This window comes from Enhydra lutris, unplaced genomic scaffold, assembly GCF_002288905.1.
Source record: "Enhydra lutris kenyoni isolate GAN:26980312 unplaced genomic scaffold, ASM228890v2 scaffoldscaffold29, whole genome shotgun sequence".
In the NCBI taxonomy this organism is placed as follows: domain Eukaryota; kingdom Metazoa; phylum Chordata; class Mammalia; order Carnivora; family Mustelidae; genus Enhydra; species Enhydra lutris.
The window spans coordinates 2,534,451-2,556,133 of record NW_019154113.1 but is presented as its reverse complement, the minus strand read 5'-3'; the positions used below and the strand labels follow the sequence as shown (position 1 = coordinate 2,556,133).

At 41.4% G+C, this 21,683-nt stretch overlaps 1 protein-coding gene across 1 annotated transcript; it reads left to right on the top strand.

Moving 5' to 3' along the window:
* Positions 1 to 286: 286 nt before the first annotated feature.
* On the top strand, positions 287 to 19,645 carry LOC111152652 (M-phase phosphoprotein 10). The gene is made up of 11 exons (XM_022511195.1): positions 287 to 449; positions 2,460 to 3,138; positions 3,671 to 3,825; positions 4,275 to 4,446; positions 6,307 to 6,448; positions 7,896 to 7,963; positions 10,024 to 10,161; positions 12,292 to 12,402; positions 17,608 to 17,715; positions 18,780 to 19,010; positions 19,405 to 19,645. The coding sequence occupies exons 1-11, from the start codon at positions 361 to 363 to the stop codon at positions 19,552 to 19,554; spliced, it is 2,043 nt and encodes a 680-aa protein (XP_022366903.1). The 5' UTR covers positions 287 to 360; the 3' UTR covers positions 19,555 to 19,645.
* Positions 19,646 to 21,683: the final 2,038 nt, after the last annotated feature.

Below are 21,683 nucleotides of genomic sequence, written 5' to 3'. Positions count from 1 at the left end.
TGTAGCGAGCGTTGCTGCGCGCCCGTGGTGCAGCGGGTGGGCTAGTTCTTATTTTACGTATTGAAGCCACCCAGTGCGTCTAAAGCAGAAACTTAAATGAAGGACACGTCACCCCTTTGGCCCCTCAGAGATACAAAATAGAAAGTTTAGAGAAAGTTCAAAGGCGCTAAAACTGACCAATGGCCCAGTGAAAGTTCTTGCGCTGCCATTGGCTCTGGCGGGGGGGGTGGGTCGGGAACCTGTACGCAGCGGAACCTTCGCCTCCCCGGTTCAGGTTGCGCGAGGAGCGTCTTTGTGGCGCGGTTTCCGGGCGGCCCTCTTCCTGTGCATGCGGCGCTGTGTCCCGGGTTGCAGACGGCGATGGCGCCGCCGGTCTGGCGTCGGCGGACCCTGGAGCGGTGCCTGAAGGAGGTAGATAAAGCCACTGGCCAGCCAGAGTGCTTTCTCACGTAAGTGAAGGGAACGCGGGCTCGAGCTGCGGCCCAGGTCTCGCGTGGGCGCGGCCTGCCGGCAGATGCTGGAGTAGAGGGATAAAGGGAAGCATGCATCTGTTTGCGCCAGGTTTCACGTTACGCTCCGCTAGCCCGTCAGAAAATTTTAAATGGTCACAGGCTGTGCAGTGCGGCTCTCCCAGTCGTGTGCTACCCAAACCAAGCTCAGTTATTAACGCCCAGAGGCTTCCACTGAGTCTTACGCGTCCCCCTACTCCTCTCCCACACAGTTGCGAGCCCACTAGATGGGTTGCTCTTTCCTCCAGCGGGCTCCGAAACCACCCAGTGCTTACTTACTCATCATACTTTATTGAAAGTAATAACTTTGTTGTCTGTCTACCCCCGTCCCACGATGAGCTGCTTGAGAATTAGGAGTTCGTAATATAAGCTCTTCGTATTTTGTTGAAGGACTTAACGTACGACTTAGGAAAGTGTGGCTCTCAGATACCCGACTTTTCCCTTGAGCTTCAGGCGCACAGTAGCTCCAGCCATATACGTTCTCAGCATCTCAAATTTCTTATGTCCAAAATGACCTGTTTCTGTCTACTGTCTTATATTCTACCCTCCCTGAAGTCCTTTCCACATGCACCTGCCTTCCCTATCTCAGTAAACGGCTCCTCTGTTTTTTGAGTCATTCAGACATGTAACTAAGCTTCTTCCTTGATAGCGTCCTTTTTCTCTGCTTCTAATTCATCAGCAAATTCTGTTGGTTGTGTCTTCAGTCTGTATTCTGAATTTGACTGCTTGTCACAGTTTCTGCTGTTCTAACCCCTGTACAGTTGTCATCCTTTCCCTGGATGACTGTGTCATCCTAATCACTGTACTTTCATTCCTTTTCCTCTGTTGGTCATCTTTCCAAAGTGTAAATTACATCATTTTGCTCCTTTGCTTAAAATCTTTATTTATTTATTTTAATTTTTTTAAAGATTTTATTTATTTATTTGACACACAGAGATCACAAGTAGGCAGAGACGCAGGCAGAGAGAGAGGAGGAAGCAGGCTCCCCGCCGAGCAGAGAGACCGATGCGGGCTCGATCCCAGGACCCTGGGATCATGACCTGAGCCGAAGGCAGAGGCTTTAGCCCACTGAGCCACCCAGGCGCCCCATCCTTTGCTTAAAATCTTTTGATGGTGGGGCACCTGGATGGCTCAGTGGGTTAAAGCCTCTGCCTTCAGCTCAGGTCATGACCCCAGGGTCCTGGGATTGAGCCCTGCAGGGGACTCTCTGCTAAGCAGGGAGCCGCCCCCTCCCACCATCTCTCTGCCTGCCTCTCTGCCTACTTGTGATCTCCGTCTGTCAAATAAATAAATAAAATCTTAAAAAAAAAAAATCTTCTGATGGCTTCTCTTTACACTTAAAACAGCAAACTCTTACCTCGGAGCCTGCATGTTACAGCTCCCATCTACCTCCTTGGCCTTCTGCCTCCTTCACCACACTCCAGCCATGCTTTCATTTCTGTTCCTCAAACTCACCGAGTTCATTTCCATCTTACAAAATTTGCTCTCGCTGTTTTTTCTGCTTGAAATAGATGTTTCCAGGTCTTTGTAAGAATGTCTCCTCGTATACAGGTCTCATTTCAGATGTCAGATCTTCAGAGGTATTCGCTGAGTACTCTTGAGCCAAAGCAAGTGTTAACCATTGGCTGACTGAATGGAGTGGCATGTAATATAGCTGAGTTGGCATTTAAGGCTAAGATTCACCATATATCTTTAGGCAAAGAGGTGTGTAATAGTTTCCCTGCATAAAATCCATATAGTAGATCACAGACTTAGTTGTATATTAATATGGCTCCTCAGCAAGCTAATACACTCTTTGGGGGCAGAATCTGTACTTAAAATTGATATTTCATTCAAGTTTGATTTTACACAGAAGTTAGGCTTTTTTTATCCTTTTAATTCATAGTGCTGTGAAATTATTGCCTATAATTATAAAGCTCTTTAAACTTCCTCCCTGTGCTCCCTTAATAGGATTCAAGATGAATTGGCATCAAACTTCACTTCGTTAACAAAAGTACTTTATGATTTTAATAAAATATTAGAGAATGACAGGATCCACGGAAGTCCATTAAAAAAACTGGTGATAGACAATTTTGATGATGAGCAGATTTGGCAACAACTAGAACTGCAAAATGAACCAATTTTACAGTACTTCCAGAGTGCAGTTAGTAAAACCGTTAAAGACGAAGACATCAGTCTTCTTCCAGAGAACGAAGAGCAGGAGTATGAAGAGGATGGCTCAGCAGTGGAGTCTGATGATCAGGAGGTCCTCAAACAAGATCTGGAGGAGGAGGAGGAGGTGGCTGACCTGAGTGGTGATGATCCTAAAGTGGATGAGAGAGCTAAAAACTTGAGCAAAGTTGGTCTGAGGAAAAGTCCAGTGTTCAGTGATGAGGATTCTGATCTTGATTTTGATATCAGCAAATTGGAGCAGCAGAGCAAGGTGCAAGACAAAATGTCTAGGAAACCAAGAGAGAAGTCCATAGTAGATGATAAATTTTTCAAACTATCTGAAATGGAGACCTTTTTAGAAAACATGGAAAAGGAAGAGGGACCAAAAGATGATGAGGAAGAGGAAGACATTAATTTTTTTGAAGATGTTGATTCTGATGAAGATGAGGGAGAACTGCTTGGAAGTCAAAAACCTCAGGTAAAGTGTTGGGAGAAGAGACTTTCTACCTCCTTAAATTAGATTTTGTTCCATTTCTTGAAAAGTGGTTTAAAATACCTCAAAACTCACCAGAGCATTAATGAAATATTTAGATCAGTTGAAAATGATGAACTAGATAAATTTAACCAAAGCCATCATTTCCTTATCACAGAATGCTTGTTTTGAACCTAAGAACCATAGTCACACATGTTAGAGGTCTTCAGAATTCCCCTCAAACATATTCCATCAAACACTAAAAATAATAGGGAGAGGAAGGCATTTGTATACTTTAGACAGGGATGTTTTAGAAATGATTATAGTTAGAAGCTTTAGAGTTAGGATGTTGTACTCTGTCTTACCAGTTACAAATGAACCTATGCTTCCTTCCAGTTTGTTACGGTCTAGTAGCCCTTACGTCTGTGTGGTGATGTTGTCCGTCACCAGTTCCCCATATATAATATGCATCCACATACATGCATGATTTAATGTGTTCTGTTCTTAATTGAAAGTTTGAAAAATCTTTTTACTTTAGTCAGGTAAAAGTTCCAGAAACCTGAAATACAAAGACTTCTTTGATCCAGTTGAAAGTGATGAAGACCTAACAAATGCTCATGATGATGAACTGGGTTCAGATGAAGAGGAGGAAGAAATTGCTGATGAAGAAGGAGAGGAAAGCATTTCTGAAATGTGAGTATTTTGAATCCTTTACACTGTAAGCTAGAATAGTCCAATTGTGTGTGTGTACTCATAGTTGTCAAATATGTTTGTCCTAAGAAGTTATATTCTCTAAGATCAGATAGTCAGAAGGTAGCCAGAAGAAAGTGTCTGAGTTTAAAGGGGCTTTAGAGATCATCTAATGAAGGTAAATATCACTGGCAGTGACAATCAAACTAAAAATACCTTACTGTCATTGTTGTGAGATACATTTGTCTTACAGATTGAGGAATAATTTATATTTTATATATTGCACGCTTTTGTTCTGTTTCACCTAAATAATATCTTCTGTTCCTTAGTAACGGAATGACTTTGGAATTCTGTGTTAGGTATACAACATATCTATAATTACTAGAGAATTGGTTTTGTTTTCCTAATGAAAAAGTGTATTATCGTTTCATAAATGTTTTGGTATACTATAGTGATGAAGACAATGAACTTGAAGAAAGTGAAGACAGCAAGCAACATAAAGAAACCTCGAAAAGAGTGACTTTTGCTTTGCCAGATGATGAGGAAAGTGAGGATACAAGTATCTTAAATGTACAGAAAGATTCTGATGAAGTTAAATCCTCTTTTGAAAAAAGACAGGAAAAGGTAAGAATTGAGAATTTAAGGAATTTTTTTTATGTTTACCAGGACTGTGGCACTCATAACTAATCTACTCTGTAGTTCTTGGTGGAATACTTTATCCTTTAAAAAACAAAACAAAAATCTTGCTGCTACTTCCTACCAGACACTGTATAGAGATGCCCAGGTGATAGGTAGCTAATTTGCAAAAATCAGTGCTGCATTCCCCAACCTGTGGCCTTCGATTTGTTTAAAAACCTGTGTTTTCCTCTGTCCCTGGTTTCTTTATACCTAATGGCATGTTCTTTTTAATTAGCTGCCCTGTGAACTTCTCTTTGTAGCTGTTTCAGCTGCTCATGAGGACACTGCTTCTTTCAGATATTCTGTAGCTGGCTCACGTAGTCGGAATGTTAATTAATGCCGTCTCAAACATATCTTCCAAAGTTGATAAAGATTATTTCCTTGTGATAGGATTTCAGACAAATCAAGTGTCATTTGCAAATAATAGATATAGCCTGGCTCCAATTATTTGTCTTTACCGTTTAACCACATTAAAATGACATCACACAATTAGAAATGAGAATAGGCAAATAATAAAATATAAAATATATCAATGATATCAAAATAATTATTAGAAAAAGAGAATCTGAGTTAAACCCGTGATTGTGGATTGTTTCCAGAAGAGAGAAGAGATTTAAGGGAGGCGGTGGGGAAGTATTGGGAAAGAAAATATGAAATTGCATTGAGTTAGTTTCTTTCTTTTTTTTTTTTTTTTTTTTTTTTTTTAAAAAAAAAAAAGAAAAAAGAAAAGCAGGTTTAGTGTTACTGGAGAATTATATCAAGCTTTCAAGAGATACCACTGAATTTTGTTCCCACATATAAAGAGAGAACTTCCAAACTTCTTTTTCTTGTGAAGCTATTACAGCATGATAGCCAAACCTGACATTAAAACACTCACACATGGTTTCGTTTACATATCCAAAATAACACAGTGAAAGACTAACAACACCATAACCAGATGGGCCTCATTTTCTTGATTCAGAATTAGAAAATCTATTGTAATTCTTGGTTGTAACAGAATAAGGAGAAAACCACATGGTTTTTTTCTGATGTCAGAAAGGCATTTGATGAAATTCAGTATCCATTCCTAATTTTCACTTGTAGTGAAATAGAAACACATCTAGCCAAAAGGTGCTGTCCTGCTTAGTGGTGAAATTCTAGAAATATCCCTTTAAAACGAAGAATAAGAAAATGTCTACAATTATTACCACTGTTATTTAACATTCTTGTAGAAGTGTCAGTGCAACCACAAAAGAGAAAGAGAAGGGCATTAATATTTACAAAGGATACTGGAAAAACCTAAACAGATGAATTGAAAGCTATTCAGAAAAACATGAGAATTCAGTAAAGCGGCTGAGAAGGCTGGCATTCTGTATACTATAAAGTCATTAGAGGTATCTTTTAGTAGTTAGCAATAATTTGAATATTGGAGTGTGGCTCCTTCAGTTACTAATGTTCTAATAAAGAAATTAACGTTTGAATGCTCTAATAATTAAAGTTGATAGTGGCTTGTGAATAGATAGATCACTGGACTAGAATAGAGCCCAGAAATCTACCCAAATTCTTCTAGGGGAATTCAGTATATTATAAACATGGCTGTTTCAAATCAGGGAGGGAAAGGTCATCTGCAGCCTCTGCCGCATCTCAGGTGTCAGGAATCGGGAGTCACTGTTCGTTAGTAATAAAACGGTGGCGAGAACAAAACAAATGTGTTGAGAAATAACGCATTTCTTGTTTTTGTGTTTGTAAAGATGTTAGTTACTTCTATTTAGTTATAAGTCTGATTTTGTTTCCTGGATATGTAATAACTTTTTGTCTCTTTATTAGATGAATGAAAAAATTGCATCTTTAGAAAAAGAATTGTTGGAAAAAAAACCTTGGCAGCTTCAAGGGGAAGTGACGGCTCAGAAGCGCCCAGAGAACAGCCTCCTAGAGGAGACTCTGCACTTTGACCATGCGGTCCGCATGGGTATGTGAGCCCGCTGGGCCCCTTCGAGTGTGTGTTTTCATGCTTTTTCTCTGTTTCATAGAGAGAGTCAGTTTTATTTATTTCCCCCCAACTTCTTATTTTAAAAACTTGTAAACAGGGGCACCTGGGTGGCTCAGTGGGTTATGCCTCTGCCTTTGGCTCAGGTCATGATCTCAGGGTCCTGGGATGGAGCCCCACAGTGAGCTCTCCGCTCAGAGGGGAGCCTGCTTTCCCCTCTCTCTTCCTGTCTGCCTCTCTGCCTACTTGTGATCTCTGTCTGTCAAATAAATAAAATCTTAAAAAAAAAAACAAACCTTGTAAACATACAGAAAAGTTGAAAAAATAGTACAGCAAACATATGGGTGCCATTCAGGGGGATTCACCGGTTAACATTTTATATTTGCTTTCCCTGCCTTGCATATATGTGACCCACGTGTGTGTGTGTGTGTGTGTGTGTGTGTGATCGCATGTTTTGTTTTTTGTTTTTTGTTTTTTTACAATTTAAAAAATTTGTATCAGAACATTTACAGTCAGGGAAGAAAGAGGATCTACGTCATCAAATGTGGAATGTTGAAGAAATATTTAAAATAAATAAAAGACTCTGAACGTGGTTGGGGCTGGCTCAGGCTGGGGGACTCACAGAGGCCTCTGCGCATCAGCTCCAGGCTGCAGGGGCCAACAGCCTAGCCATACTGGCCTCCTCCTGGATGCAGCACAGCAGTGCCTGGGACACAGAATCTGGCAAGCGCTGATGCGGTCAGCAAGCTCCCTCCCTGCTTTCCTCACTTACCTCTGTGAAAATGTCTGTCAGGCTCTGGAGCCCAAAGAGCCCACTTGTTTCCACTGATTTACTCGAAAGTAACTTACCAATATCGTGACACTTCACTCCTAAGTACATGTATCTTCTAAGAAATAGGACGTCCTCTTACATAGCCATGGTACTCTTAATTCACCCAGGAGTTACTAATATGCTAATTGGTGTCTATAGGGAACCTGATGTGTAGTCCATAATGATTTCTGCTAGTGATCTGTATGCAAGGCTTACTGTCATTGTCCTCTGATCAAATTTTGTACTCTAGCCAGAAACCCTGGTCATCTCATCAGATTGTTTCTTGTACCTATGAAGTCAAAATGAATTTTCATTTTATTCAGTTCTAGAGAGAATAAAAAAGATGGGGAGAGTACCCAGGTGCATGGGCTAAAAGTATTAGTACTTATTACCAGATATTCTCTAGTTTGTGGTTCTCAAACTGGAGGGAGCATCAGAAGGGTTACTTAAACAGGTAGGGTGCCCCCACCAACTTTCTGACTCAAGAAGTATGGGGCAGAGCCAAAAAATTCACATTTCTATCAGGTTCCCAGGTGTTGATGCTACTGGTTCAGTAACCACCATTTGAGGACCACTGGTCTAGCTTATACCTAATGAGTCGTGTTATATTTCCTTTAGCCCCTGTAATCACAGAGGAAACCACTCTTCAACTGGAAGATATCATTAAGCAGAGGATAAGAGATCAGGTCAGTAAGAATGAAATTTAACTTAATTTAAAATTCACCAAAATTTTTAGAAATAATATGAGACTGTTTTGGGACCGTCACTTTTCTTCGTTTTCATAGAAATTTTGTTTGTATCAGTTCTTCATTAAAACCCTTAATCTAGGGGCGCCTGGGTGGCTCAGTGGGTTAAAGCCTCTGCCTTCGGCTCAGGTCATGATCCGAGGGTCCTGGGATCAAGCCCCGCATTGGGCTCTCTGCTCGGCGGGGAGCCTGCTTCCCTTCCTCTTTCTCTGCCTGCCTCTCTGCCTACTTGTGATCTCTGTCTGTCAAATAAATAAAATCTTTAAAAAACAAACAAACAAACCCTTAATCTACCCTGAAATGTGCTACTAAGTCTACACTGTCCTCATCTTTTGTTATTGATTTTGTTTTGTGAGACACTGCCTTTCACTAGTGCTCTGGAAGGATGGGCAGTTGTGTGTGAAGAGAAGGGGCAGCCAGAGCCACTGCCACTCTTCCTTGCCCCTTGTTTACCTGTCTGGTGGTGCCTGGTGAAGCTGGTGGAGGGTGACAGGTATGGGGACTGATTCTGAATTGATCTGGTCATCCTTGGGACCCTTCCATCTAAGCACAATATCTGCTGGGACAAATAAAGGGTTTATTTTTTTCAAATGTTAAAAACCTAGCGGAGTTTTTATTTAAGAATTGATCTTAGATCCCTAGAGCAACCACTTAAAAAGTATAGAAAGGTAATGAAAAACAGAATTGATACATTAAAATCAAATACTGAAGAGTGTTTCAGTAACCCCAAATGAGGAGTGAAAGGATGTATGTGATGATGGAGGTTGAGAAATCCTGTGGTTTGTTGTCTGCAAGCAAAAAACCAGGAATGCTGCGTCCCAGGACCTGAGACCCAGGGGAGCTGGTGGTACAAGTTCCAGTCTGAGTCCAAAGGTCTGAAAACTAGAAGCAGTGATGTCCAGGGGCAGAAGAGGGATGTCCCAGCTCAAGCAGAGAGCAGATTCACCCTGCCTCCCATTTTTTGTTCTTTTTGGGCCCTTAGTGGATTAGATGGTGTCCACCCAAATTAGTGAAGACATCTTCTTTACTCATTATACTAGTTCAGATACTGTTCTTTTCCAGAGACATCCACACAGACATACTCAGATACAGTGTTTTACCATCTGTCTGTCTGGGCATCCCTCCACCCAATCAAATTAACACATGAAATTAACTGTCACAGTGGGCAACTGGGAATGAACCCTGCTGGGGACCCCTGAGGATCTATGTAGGTTTTGTCTCAGAATTTACCCCTCTGGGGATGGATCTGCTGGAATATTTATCCACTAAACTCAGTCCTTAACTGGTTAAGAGCTGCCTCCGGAGGTGTCAAGTCCTAGACACCTCAGAGCTGTCTTGAGCACAAATAGGCAAGATGCCCTGGCAGTCCAGAAAACCCACAGGATAAGAAGCGGAGTGCCACCTTGAGATGGGAAGCTGTCAGCATGTATAGACACGGTCTCCCTGCAGCTACAGGTGAACTTAGAGATGGGCTAGGGTTTATGAAGCAGGACGTTTACACAGTTTGCTACACAGGTGTTTAATAAATACCAATCACATGAGAAAAAAGAATTGAGTCTGTTTTGTAAACTTAGAATAAGACTAAGCATATGACATGTACAACAAGGGATGGTGTTAAAACGTGTATAATGTTCACTTGAAATAGGAAGGATTTGAAGGGTGGTACTATATGTGGACTATCCTTAAATTTGAAATGCAACACGACAAACTTTGAAACTTTTAAACAAACCATGATGGGGAAATGGGGAATTAAAGTTGGTAACCAGGAGAAAGATGCATTTAAAACAAAAAGGAAATTTAAGTAATGCCCTCTTTGCTTTTCATAATACTTATTTTTTGTGACTTGAATACACATTTTGCAGGTTGAAATTGATTACTTTTTGCTATAATTTGCTTACTCTGGACTGACCACCAATTTTCCAGAGGCAGAGTCCTAAGTGAGCCTAGAATAAAATGATAGATTTTGTTAATTTATGTTCCTTCCAACTTTCATATTGCAGGCCTGGGATGATGTAGTACGTAAAGAAAGACCTAAAGAGGATGCATATGAATATAAAAAACGTTTAACATTAGACCATGAGAAGAGCAAATTGAGCCTTGCTGAAATTTATGAGCAGGAGTACATCAAACTCAATGAGGTAAGGAAGCCCAGAAGGCAAAGCCATCATTATTTAAAAAAAAAAAAAAAAAAGAGAGAAATAGAAAATCCACTCTGCTGGTTCTACCCTGATGGCTGAAATTCATGAAATAAATCTAGAGTTCTTGGTTCACCTCATTTAAATGTGAGACAGAGTATGTTAGGAATAGAGGGGTTATAATACTTAAGCCACTGAATGTGAGAGTGTAGGAGAGCTTGTTTGCAGTTTATTGGTTACCTGACTGTTCCATAGCAATTACTATAGTAGTCCTACAATTTTAAAATCCGTTCTCATTCGTACTTTAGAAATTGCTGATAGAACATTATCTGTGAAATTCATTCAGATTTTTGGTCTGGTGGGTTATTTGTTTTTTGATTCTTGTTTGTTTTCACTTAGATTCTTTAAAATATACCTGGTTAAGTAGGACAAAGTCCTATTTCCAATAATACTGTATTACCAATATCGTGACTGAATTATTCCTTCACACTTGGTTTTTGAGAATGTGATCAATATGTGCTTGTGGATGAGATGGCATTTTTATTTGCAAAAACCATTTAAGATTCCTGCCAGATTTGATTAACTAATGTCGCGTTAGCGGCAATAGCAATCAGTGCCCTTGATGCTACTGTGAAGTTGAAGATCGGGAAAGATTTGAATTAATTATTCCTGGCTGCTTTGCAACCCAAAGTGGTAGGTGAAGGAACATGTTATTTAACATTGCCTGGATACTTTGAGAGGATTCAGTAAATACAGAAAAGCATTTTGTAACCATGAGAGTTAAAAATTAAATATGTAATGTGACAGCTGTACCATCCCTGTAAATACTGGTTTTATTTATGTCTCAGAATTCAGCAGCCAGTTCACAAGTTTTTGAGTATGGACTTAATTTAGGCTAATTCTGCACCCATTCCATTAAGAGTTCATCCGGGGGTGGGGCGCCTGGGTGGCTCAGTGGGTTAAAGCCTCTGCCTTCGGCTCAGGTCGTGATCCCTGGGTCCTGGGATCGAGCCCCGCATCAGGCTCTCTGCTCGGCGGGGAGCCTGCTTCCTCCTCTCTCTCTGCCTGCTTCTCTGTGATCTCTGTCTGTCAAATGGATAAAAATAAAATCTTAAAAAAAAAAAAAAAAAAGAGTTCATCCGGGGAGGATGATGAGTATTTTCCGGTTTAGAGTCCATCCTGGAGGTAATAAGCAAGGTGATGGTACACAGCACATGAATGAACTTCTAGTTGTATATGTATAGTATATAGTTGCATATGTATGATTTCACAGCCATTAGTGTGGGATGAGGTAAACAACATGTTCAGGATTAAAAAATGAGTTAAGTTAAAATAAGCAGTGGTGAGTGCTTCAATGTGGCTGAAGGTGGGCTCTAATGACAGATGTTGGAGGCAGACCCTGATGCGTCTCTGGCGTCAGGGTCGTGGAGGCAAAGAGCCAGTTGCTTCCCTGTTTTGGGTGTGTTTTGTTTTGTTCTGTTCTGCTTTAATAAAACAAATAAAAGCAGTCCTGGCCTTTTAAAATAAACATGGGCAGAGGGAAAAGGGGATTGTGAGCAATTGGGTTGTTTCTATTTTTGACTGTTGGGAATAGTGCTGCTCTGAACAGATGTATTTATTTGAGAACCTCTTCTTAAATTCTCCTGGATATTTACCTAAGGATGGAATTGCCAGGTCATATGGCAGTTCTCTGTTTCACTTTCTGAGGAGCTGCCCCATTCATTTCCATTGTGACTGCACCATTTACATTGTCCGTCACCAGCAACAGTGCACAATGGGTCCAGTTCTTCAACATCCAACCCTTGTTACCCAGCTCCCCTTTCTTTTAATGAGAGCCATCTGAGTGGGAGTGGCTTAGTTCTTGACAGAAATAAATACCAAGGGAATAAAACTGTAAGTTGTCAGTTGTAGAGGGAGGGGTCGCTACAGCTCTGAAGTGCGCACTGCATTGCTTCTTGGGCTGGTGCTGGCTCTGGCGTGGTATTGATAACTCTGATTCTGCCTTGTAATGTGTCTTTGAAGCTGAAGCCTTGATGATAAGAGATGGGGGCATATCCTTATTGAGCTTTGTGTTTTGTCCTGTGATGTGTTATTAAGCTGCTAAGTCTGATGTTATTGAATTTATTTTCTAAGCAAAAAACAGCAGAAGAAGAAAATCCAGAGCACAAAGAAATTCAGAAGATGATGGATTCCCTCTTCTTAAAATTGGATGCCCTCTCAAACTTTCACTTCATCCCTAAACCAGTAAGTGTGTTAACAGTTCTGTGTGTAATCAGAGCAAACGTGATCTTAATTCCTCTTTGAGCTTCTGTGAGGCTAGCTTTTTGTTTGGTTTTATGATACAAACCTGTAGGAATTTCTAGTCCCAGGCAGTTCTGGCTTCCTCTGCTGATCCAGTGTGATCTCCCCATGGGCCGTTCTAGACCTAAAGTCTCTTCATTTCTCATTCTTGTTGTTCAGCTTTCAGTTGTGTTTTCATCCTGCGGTTGGTCTTGAGACCTGTGATGTCTGTACCTGATATTTTCTGAGTACCAGCTATTTGCCATACTAAGTCCTTTATGTATATTAACCCCTTTTCTCCAATTTTATTAAGATATAATTGACATGTAATACTGTTTAAGATGTACAACGGTAATCTGATAAATAGGTTCTCCTATCATCAGAAAGCAAAATGTTCCTATAAAACCTTTCACAAGCCTAAATGGGGTAAAGCAAAGAAGCAATTCCTATTAATTAAATGGAAAGTTTTTTGGGCTTTTCAGATGCCAAATAACCTGTCCTAGGCTTTCCTGATACTTGAGGACCAATCTTGTAATAGGTGCCCAAATAAATCGAGATAAAGCACAGATGCTCACAGACACTGTTTAAAGGCATGGTGGCTTGATGCTGAGAAACCAAGTGTAGTTCCTGAGGAAGGAGCTGGGCAGAGCCACTCACAGCAGAATGCTGAATGCTATTTTTCCTTTCACTTTTTTTTTTTTTTAATAAAAGTGAAAATAATTCTCAGATTTCTGTCAGCAAAAACAGGTACTCATGTAGGTCTTTTGTGAAAGCAAAGTGGCCTTGCGTGAATTTTCAAAGGGCATGGCATACGGGAAAAGTGTATATTGGGGAGTGACTACTGTGTTAAGTTAATAGCCATCATCCCGTATAGTTACAGTTTCGTTTTTATGATGAGAGTTTTTAAGGTCTACTTCCTTAGCAACTTTGAAATATACGATACAATAGTATTAACTCTAGTCATGCAGCTGTTCTAAAGGAGGGCAGAGCTTTATTGAAATATAGTCCAGGGGAAGAGCGGGCCAGTCAAGAGAGACAAAGGCCCCAGAAACTCTAGGGTATGTGCTTCTATCACTTTTTTTCTTTTGGGAGGGTCCTAGGGTAGCAACATTTGAGTGACAGTCCTGGATTATATAATAATTAGCCAAGTACTCATGTCCTTTCCAAGATGTAGTCTAAGTGCTTGCAAGACTGGGCAACTACAACATTATTTCTGTTCTAGAGACATAGTTCAAATAAGGACAAATGGCTGCTTTCTGCATAAGTGCAATAAGCTCAGCAAACTTAACTCTTTTTCTGCTGGGATGTCACAAGCCAAAACCTGCTGCTAGATGGGTAGAATGTGGTGGTCCTTGCGCGGGGCTCTCCAGCCGGACATCTAAGGTCCATCTTCTTGTTGCACATGCCTAGTTCCTGCCTAACAAGATCACGTTGTAATTTGTCTTTCTCTGTTTGACATATCTCACTTAGTATAATGCCTTCGGGGTACATCAGTGTTGTCATAAATGGCAGGACTTCCTTCTTTCTATGGCTAAATGGTATTCCATTGTGTGTGTGTGTGTGTGTGTGTGTATTTATGTATGCACCATATTATCTTTATTCATTCATCTGTTGATGGACACTTGTATTGTTTCCATGACTTGGCTGTTGTAAATAATCCTGCCATGGTCATGGGGGTGCAGAATCTCTTTGAGCCGGAGCGGGGCACCTGCTTGGCTCTACAGATGGGCAAGCTGCTGATTGGGATCTCTACTTGGGCACTCCTGTGAAGAGGAACATGGTCTGCCAAGGTCCAGGCACTGGTTGCTAGAAGCCCTGCACTTGTTCTTCATCCCAGTCTGATCCTCAGTGGTCAAGCCCCACAGACTCCCTCTGTGATCCCCATGACACAGACATGATTGGGCCTGCTCAGAAGCGTTCTGCAATGTTGCAGAGCTAGAAGGCCACCTTGGGCTCTCTTCTCACTGGAGAAACCGTAGGCCAAGTCTCTCTCAGTGGGGCACTGTGCTGGCCTGGGAGAGGGATGAGATGATGAGAGTGTAGTCTCCTGCCCTTCTAAATTTGGTCCTTCACAGTCCTGTGGCCCGGAGGGTAGCTTCAGCCTCACCCTTGGGTTCTGGGTTCTGAATTAGGCAGGATTTTTCCAGTGTTATCTCGTGTATGGAGAGTTGCTAGTTGGTCTTGTGAGGAAGACTAAAGTAGAGATGGACCAGTGTTGTCGTCTTGATGACGGTAGTGGCCCTGTCCATTAATTCTTCATCCACAGAATACCAAGGCAGGTATTACTCTTTCTGTTTGCAGATGAGGAAACTGAGGCTTAGGAGATTGAAAGGGTTGGATCTAACTGGGCGTCCATGTTCTCGCTGTTGCATCATGTTCCCTACACCACGCCCAGACCTCCAGTGATCTTCCAGTCTGTCTCACTCCCACCACGCTTGGCTAAGTGCTTCTCTACCTTTTAGAGCTTCCTTCTCACTGTCGTCTTTGGACCCATAAAGCATGCAGTGCCATCTTTTTGGTACTTGTTCACCTATTGCCCCTTTGTGTCCCTTGTGTTTTCTAGAAATGAGGTACCATGAATCTCAGGGACTAGTCTAGAAGTCAGAAACCTGAATTTGATTCTCCCCTAACTAGCTTTGCAAATTAGGCAAATTGCTTCACTCTCATCTATAAAGAAGAGGTAATCTCCAAAATCCTTCTGATTCTTTGATGGTTAAGTGTTTTGTCCTGTGTGAGTGTCTTGTCTTCTCAGACAGTCAGCATTTATCACCTGGTTTGTTGTTGTTGTTGTTAATCGAGTGTAATTTCTATTAAGGTTTTGGTGGCAGGAGCCATCTTTAGATACCAAAGCACCTAGTGTGGGCTATGTAAGGGATGAAGAAAAGAGGAATTCTCAACCCCTCTTGGCCACAGGTCCTAACTGTGAAAAAGTTACTGACGTGAAGAGCATGATCCTTTCCTGTGCCTTACAAGGCCTCATGTGGTCTGGCTCCCTCTCACTCGTCTGGTCTCTGCAGCTTTCTGTCCCCTAGCCGCTCTCGTCGTCTTCCAGTGCCTTCAGTGGGCAAAGTGCCCCCTTCTCCACACCTTCCTGCTGGGCTCTCCTCTGCCTGTTAGGCTGCACTGCTTTTTTCCATGACTGGCTCCTTCCAATCTCTGGGGTGTCAGATGAATGCCATCTCCCTCCTCTGTGCCCTCATTTCCCTCATACCTATGATCGCCATTGGTCGATGGCTGATCGTTCTCTACTCATTATCAAGCTGGCACAAACGTATTTTGTTCACTGCTATTTCCCTGCTGTGTCCATCACAGTAACATGGAGCCTGCCATGGGGAAGTACTCAGACCTTCCTTGGAACCTTGGGAATTGAAGAAGGTGGGAATAGTATATGGGCCTACATGCCCTATTTGAAAGCCTTTCTTATTCCTCTTCAGAAATGTAGGCTTTTCGGTACAGGTTCCCCTTAATACAAACTTTTTCTCATATTCAGTTTCGTATTTCATGAGCTCCTTCTAGAAATCCTGTTGACCATCTTTTTTTTTTTTTTTTTTTTTTAATTTTCTGGGTTGTCTCCCATTATCTTTGTATTTCTCTTTAAATTGTAGATTGGAACACAATGTTCCTAAGAAATAAGTGAACAGTGGTCCAATGGAAGAAAACATTTCTTTCACACCGACATTTTTTTCAATTAGAATCCACGATCCTGTTGTGTGTATGACTTATTTTTGTTCTGTCTGAAATTTCCTGGGGCACACATCTGCTAGTTGATTGGCATATGGCCAGGAATGCATTAAGGAAAAGGTGTGCGAAGGAATCAGTGATGTTCTCTGCAGTAGAGCCCCTTTATCCTCAGTCCTGTGTTCTCTCCAGGGCACACTTCCATCTTTTACTTCACTCTAGAGACAGAGTCCCTGTCCCTGTACCCTGGTGCTCCTTAGAGATGCGCAAGAATTAGATGTAAATGAGATGTGCATTAGGTAAGTGTTAGGTAAATAATCACTAGTGTCCTGCTATCACCATAATCTGTATGAAGCTTGTTTTAATTTCTGTCTTTCCTGGGCATTTCTTTAAAAAAAAAAAAAAAAAGGCTCTTCTGTTACCATCACATTTCATGACATTGCATAACATTTCTCCTTTTTATAATGAATAGATTTGATTTATTTCAATACTGCTTTAGTTTTCCAAAGCAGTTCTTGATCATCTCACATTTGTTTATAAAGCTGTGTTTTCAGTAGCTGAAAGATGAGAAAATTTGTTTATCCAGTAGCTTATTTTGACTCTTGTTCTGATAAGCATTTTTCCTTGTATCTTTTTCTGTATATTTCTTACAGCTGGCCTTTTTTTTAATAACTAAAGACAGGATAATATACACAAAAATCAATAGATTCTTTAATATTAGATAGGATTGTTGGAAAATGTCCACGTCCATGGCAGATGGTAATAGTTTAGTGTAATAGGCGAAAGAATAGGTGTTTGAATGTGGTAGAAATGTCCTCCAAAAGTGTAGAAATAAGTGTTCTTGGTGCAGCAGTGAGACAGAGAAGACCCTTTAGTACTCAGATTATCAAAAGATTCCTCAGGCAGCCCATGCTGCCCACCAGCACGGCTGTCATTCCAGTAAGCTTTGCTATCAGCCATCTCACATTTTAAATAATCTCCATAAAATATTTTATTTTTTTAAAACGTGGGAAAGCTTTTTTTAAAGATTGATTGATTTATGTGAGAGTGAGTGGGGCAGAGGGAGAGAATCTTCAAGTAGACTGTCTGTGGAGCACAGACCCCTGTGTGGCGCTTAACCTCATAACTCATGAGATCATGACTGAACCGAAACCGAGGCAGACTTTTAATTGAACCACCCAGGCTCCCCTTTATAAAGTATTTTATGTATTATGCTTTAAATTAATAGGTTCACACCTTAACAATAGAGAACAAACTGAGGGTTGCTGGAGGAGAGGTGGCTGGGGGGTGGGCTAAATGGATGATGGCTGTTAAGTAGGGTACTTGTTGGGTTGAGCAATGGGTGTTGTATGTAAATGATGAACTACTACATAAAAATAATAGTAAACTCAATTCTAAAGGATATTAAGAAAAATAAATAGGTTCACAATACAAATATTTTATATTAGCACTATTTATGACTTCCTCTTAAATACGTTGTCTCTTTTCTAGCCTGTTCCAGAGATTAAAGTTGTGTCAAATCTGCCGGCCATAACCATGGAGGAGGTAGCCCCAGTGAGTGTGAGTGATGCAGCTCTCCTGGCCCCGGAGGAAGTCAAGGTAGGAAACCAGTGTGGGAACATTTAGTTTTTTGTTTGTTTTTGTTTTTGTTTTTTTAATAAATTAGTTGTTTATAGCTAGATCCTTACTCAGTGTCATTATCCTGGAGTTTGTAGCTTTTATTCTTATGTATCAGCAGTTTTTAATTATAATCAAGCTAATAGTTTTACATAGTATTCAAACATCAGTCTTCTATAATCAGATATCATGAGGTACAGGTATGAGAATTATTATAAAGGCGTCTTGTAAATATCTGATGTCCAAATCTTGTTATAGTCCAATTTGAATACTAGCAGTGGTGTTGGGTTAACATAAATGGTTTATGTTGCTCATAAACTAGCAGTCCTTTAATGCCAGCATTTTCCCCATTATTGTATCCATTTAATGCTTATCAGTAATGGAATTGGTGTCTAGAGTAGAACATTTGGATTATTAGAAGTTGGAGGTAACCAAATGTAGGCGGTCCCTGGCTCATGAACATTGATGCTCATGCATTACACAGGAAGATGGTTACTGCCAGGTCTCATCTTCCCGGCTGGTGTGGCAGCATGGCTCTTTGTCCCTCCATACTTGCTTTGTTGCACCCACACCCACCCCTTCAGGACCTCTGCCACCTCTGTAGGTAACAGCCCTGGCAGGATAGGCTGGCAGCTGAGGAGAATAGAGAGGACATTGATCCTCCCTGAATAGATGTTCCCCTTCCACTTCTGGGAGCCCCTCCTGCCAGCCAGTAGCTGTCCTCAGCAGCTGAGGCTGTCTCTGATGCCCATCTGGAGTCTTAGGTGCTTCTGGGACTGTCAGTGGGATAACCCGGCTCTCCAGGCTGCCTTTGCAATGTAGTTTGGGAGCTGAACTGCCACCGGAGTCCGCTTTGTCAAAGAATGCATTCCAGGTCTTAAAGAGCTGAGCTCCCAAGGCTCTGTGGGGTGCAGATGGGTGCTGTACGCTCAACTCCTGGCACGTACAGCCCATTGGGCACACTCTCTGGAATAGCTGCTCTTTCCATTTCCTGAGTAGTGTTTATAAGTTGGATTAACTGGTATGCTGGTGGTTACGTTTAATAGGAAAAAAATAAAGCTGGAGATGTAAAAACAGCTGCTGAGAAAACAGCTACGGACAAGAAACGAGAACGGAGGAAAAAGAAATATCAGAAGCATATGAAACTAAAAGAGAAGGAAAAGCGGAGAAAACTGCTTGAAAAGAACAACCCAGACCAAGCAGGGAAATACACAAAGGCAGTAGCTTCAGAGAAGTTAAAACAGCTGACCAGAACAGGCAAAGCTTCGCTACTAAAGGTAAGGATGCAGGAAAGAAAACCGCTGTAGGGGGCCCTTGTGGGCAAGGTGGTGGCAAGCAGTGGTGACATCTGCTCCACTGTGAGCCTGCTGACGCCACCCACGTGCCAGTGAAAGGCCACTGGCACCTGGCTGGAGTAACAGCTTGAAACTCTGGGCCCCAGGACACCTGGGGCCTGGCAGTGGTGGTCTTCCACTCCCTCCTCCCTTCAATTATAGGAACATTGCAGCGGCATAGAAAGCTTATAATACCTCTGTGCTGACTGGTGTAATTTTTCATAATATCTTCTTAATTTCTGGATTTTTATACTTTTATACTCCGTTGTAAGCATTTGGCTTTTTTTACTTACAAGAACATTTTATAGCATGAGTGTGTTATTATTTTTAATTGCAGGATGAAGGTAAAGACAAAGCCTTAAAGTCATCTCAAGCATTCTTTTCCAAATTACAAGATCAAGTAAAAATGCAAATCAGCGATGCAAAGAAAACAGAAAAGAAAAAGAAGAAAAGACAGGATATTTCTGTTCATAAATTAAAGCTGTAACATATTTTGAATATAATATAAATACTAAGATGTAAGTTTATATTCTGTCATTGTTCCCTTTTATAATAAATTTTTCGAGAACTTTTCTTTGCATACATGGCAGATATTTGAGAATTCCTTATTTTGAAAAGACAAATTCCAAACTGTCATTGGAAAGCCCCAAATTGCTTCTTCTGTGAAGCTGAATGTAACCCCCAAAGCCCTTTCCATACTGTGTTCTTGCTGGGGCAGGTGAAGGCCAGCTCGGGCACTGGCCAGTAAGCAGGAGCTGGCCTGCACGCTGACCAGGGCCCGGGAGCCAGCTGTCCCTGTCACAAGCAGCTGTCTACAGCAGGGGTCCTCACTCTTTGGGTCCTGGTTTTCTTCTCCCACTGCCCTGTCATCCTTTCACAAAACAGGTGATCTGCCATCCACCTGAACGAAGGCTTTGTGTAGGCTCTAGAGTATGGTCAGATGCATAGAGGGCAGGTGTGACTTAGACAAGATGGAAGGCGAACACAGCAAGGAAGGCAGACTGGCAGTGTGGTGAATCTTCGTGACTCCCCGGTGCTCACCTCTGCATCTGTGGAGAGCTGCCTCTTGTCTCATAGGACCTCATGCTATGCTGGTGGAAATGCCCTAAACCTTAACCTCAGAGGGAAAATGAGAGCAGCTCCTCCTTAAGCAACAGGGAAAACCCTTCTGATTTTTCATCTACAGGCAACCATCAGCGGGAAGGAAGAGGTCGTGGGCGTGTGGTTTCTGTATTTCTGCTTCCTAATGCAGCAGCCGGCCACATCAGGTAGAACCAGGCTGGCCGGGGCTAGCTGGAGCACCAGTCAATACTACATGGTCATTTGCTGGAGGTTTTATGCAGGAGACTTCCCTTCACCTTGCGCCTTTGTCTTCTAAACTGCTTGAGCAACCCCGGGTCTCCGTCTAGCCTTAGTGGAAGTGTCATTTCATGTTAGTGCTGGTGTGAGTGTTCTATGGCTCTAAGACTTCCTGCTTTCTTTTTAGTTCAGTTTGCCAGTCCCCATTCAACTGCTAGCTTAGTTCTCTTTCCCTCGAGTCTTTCTTTCATAATCATTTATCAGGATCCGAATGTTTGATCCTCAAGTGATGATTCACTTTACCTGTCCAAGGGCAGTTTGATGTCTGCCTAATTTGAATCCCTTTTATCTTCATTTCTCCCCGCTACCTCTAGGTGAGGCTGTTCATTCACTTTTTTAATGTAATATTTGATATATATTTTAATGTAATATTTGATATATTCTAAAGATTATATTGTTTTCTATACTCTGTGCCAGGCAGTATTCTAGGGAGCAGGGATATAACTGAACAAAACAATTCTTAAACTTCAGAAGTGTTCATTCTGGTAGAATACATGCATACTTTTTATATACAAATTAGAAGCACCATGTAACATTGTAGAAACCACCCTTTATCTAAAAACACAAAACAGGGCCATCTGGCTGGCGTAGTGGGTGGAACTTGGGACTCTTGATCTCAGGGTTATTAAGTTCGAGCCCCACATTAGATGTAGAGATTACTTTAAAAAAATAAAATCTTTAAAAACACAAAATAATACACAGTGGTGCTCTTCATCTGCTTGACTTAACTATGTAAGGAGGTAAGAAGGAAGTCATGGTTCTGAGTGGTGTGTCATCCTTCCTTTACATTCATGTATACTTGGCCACGTGTGTACCTTAGTGCATTGTTCACTAGTACTTGAATTTTATGAAAATAGAACACTGGGCACTCACCTATGGCTTGCTTTTTCACTCTTGATTTCCCTCATTCCTCCATAATGCTACTCATTTTTACTGCCACATAGTAATCGTATGCATCTATCACAATTTTATTTACCCTGTCTTGTGAAGATACTTGTTTTGTTTTATACTATTAGGAATAATGCCATTTTGAACATCCTGTTCCCACACACTGTCACTCTTAGGCTCCAGCCTCTAACGCCCTTCAGAATAGAATTGCTGGGTAGAAAGTGCAGACAGAAGATTACGGCCGTCTTGTTTTTCAAAGTAGTTGTACAAGCTTGCAGTTAATCATATCCTTGTCAGACTTGGCATTGGCAAGATTTAAAAAATGTGCCTTTCTGCTGGATATAAAATGATATACCTGTGTGGTATTAA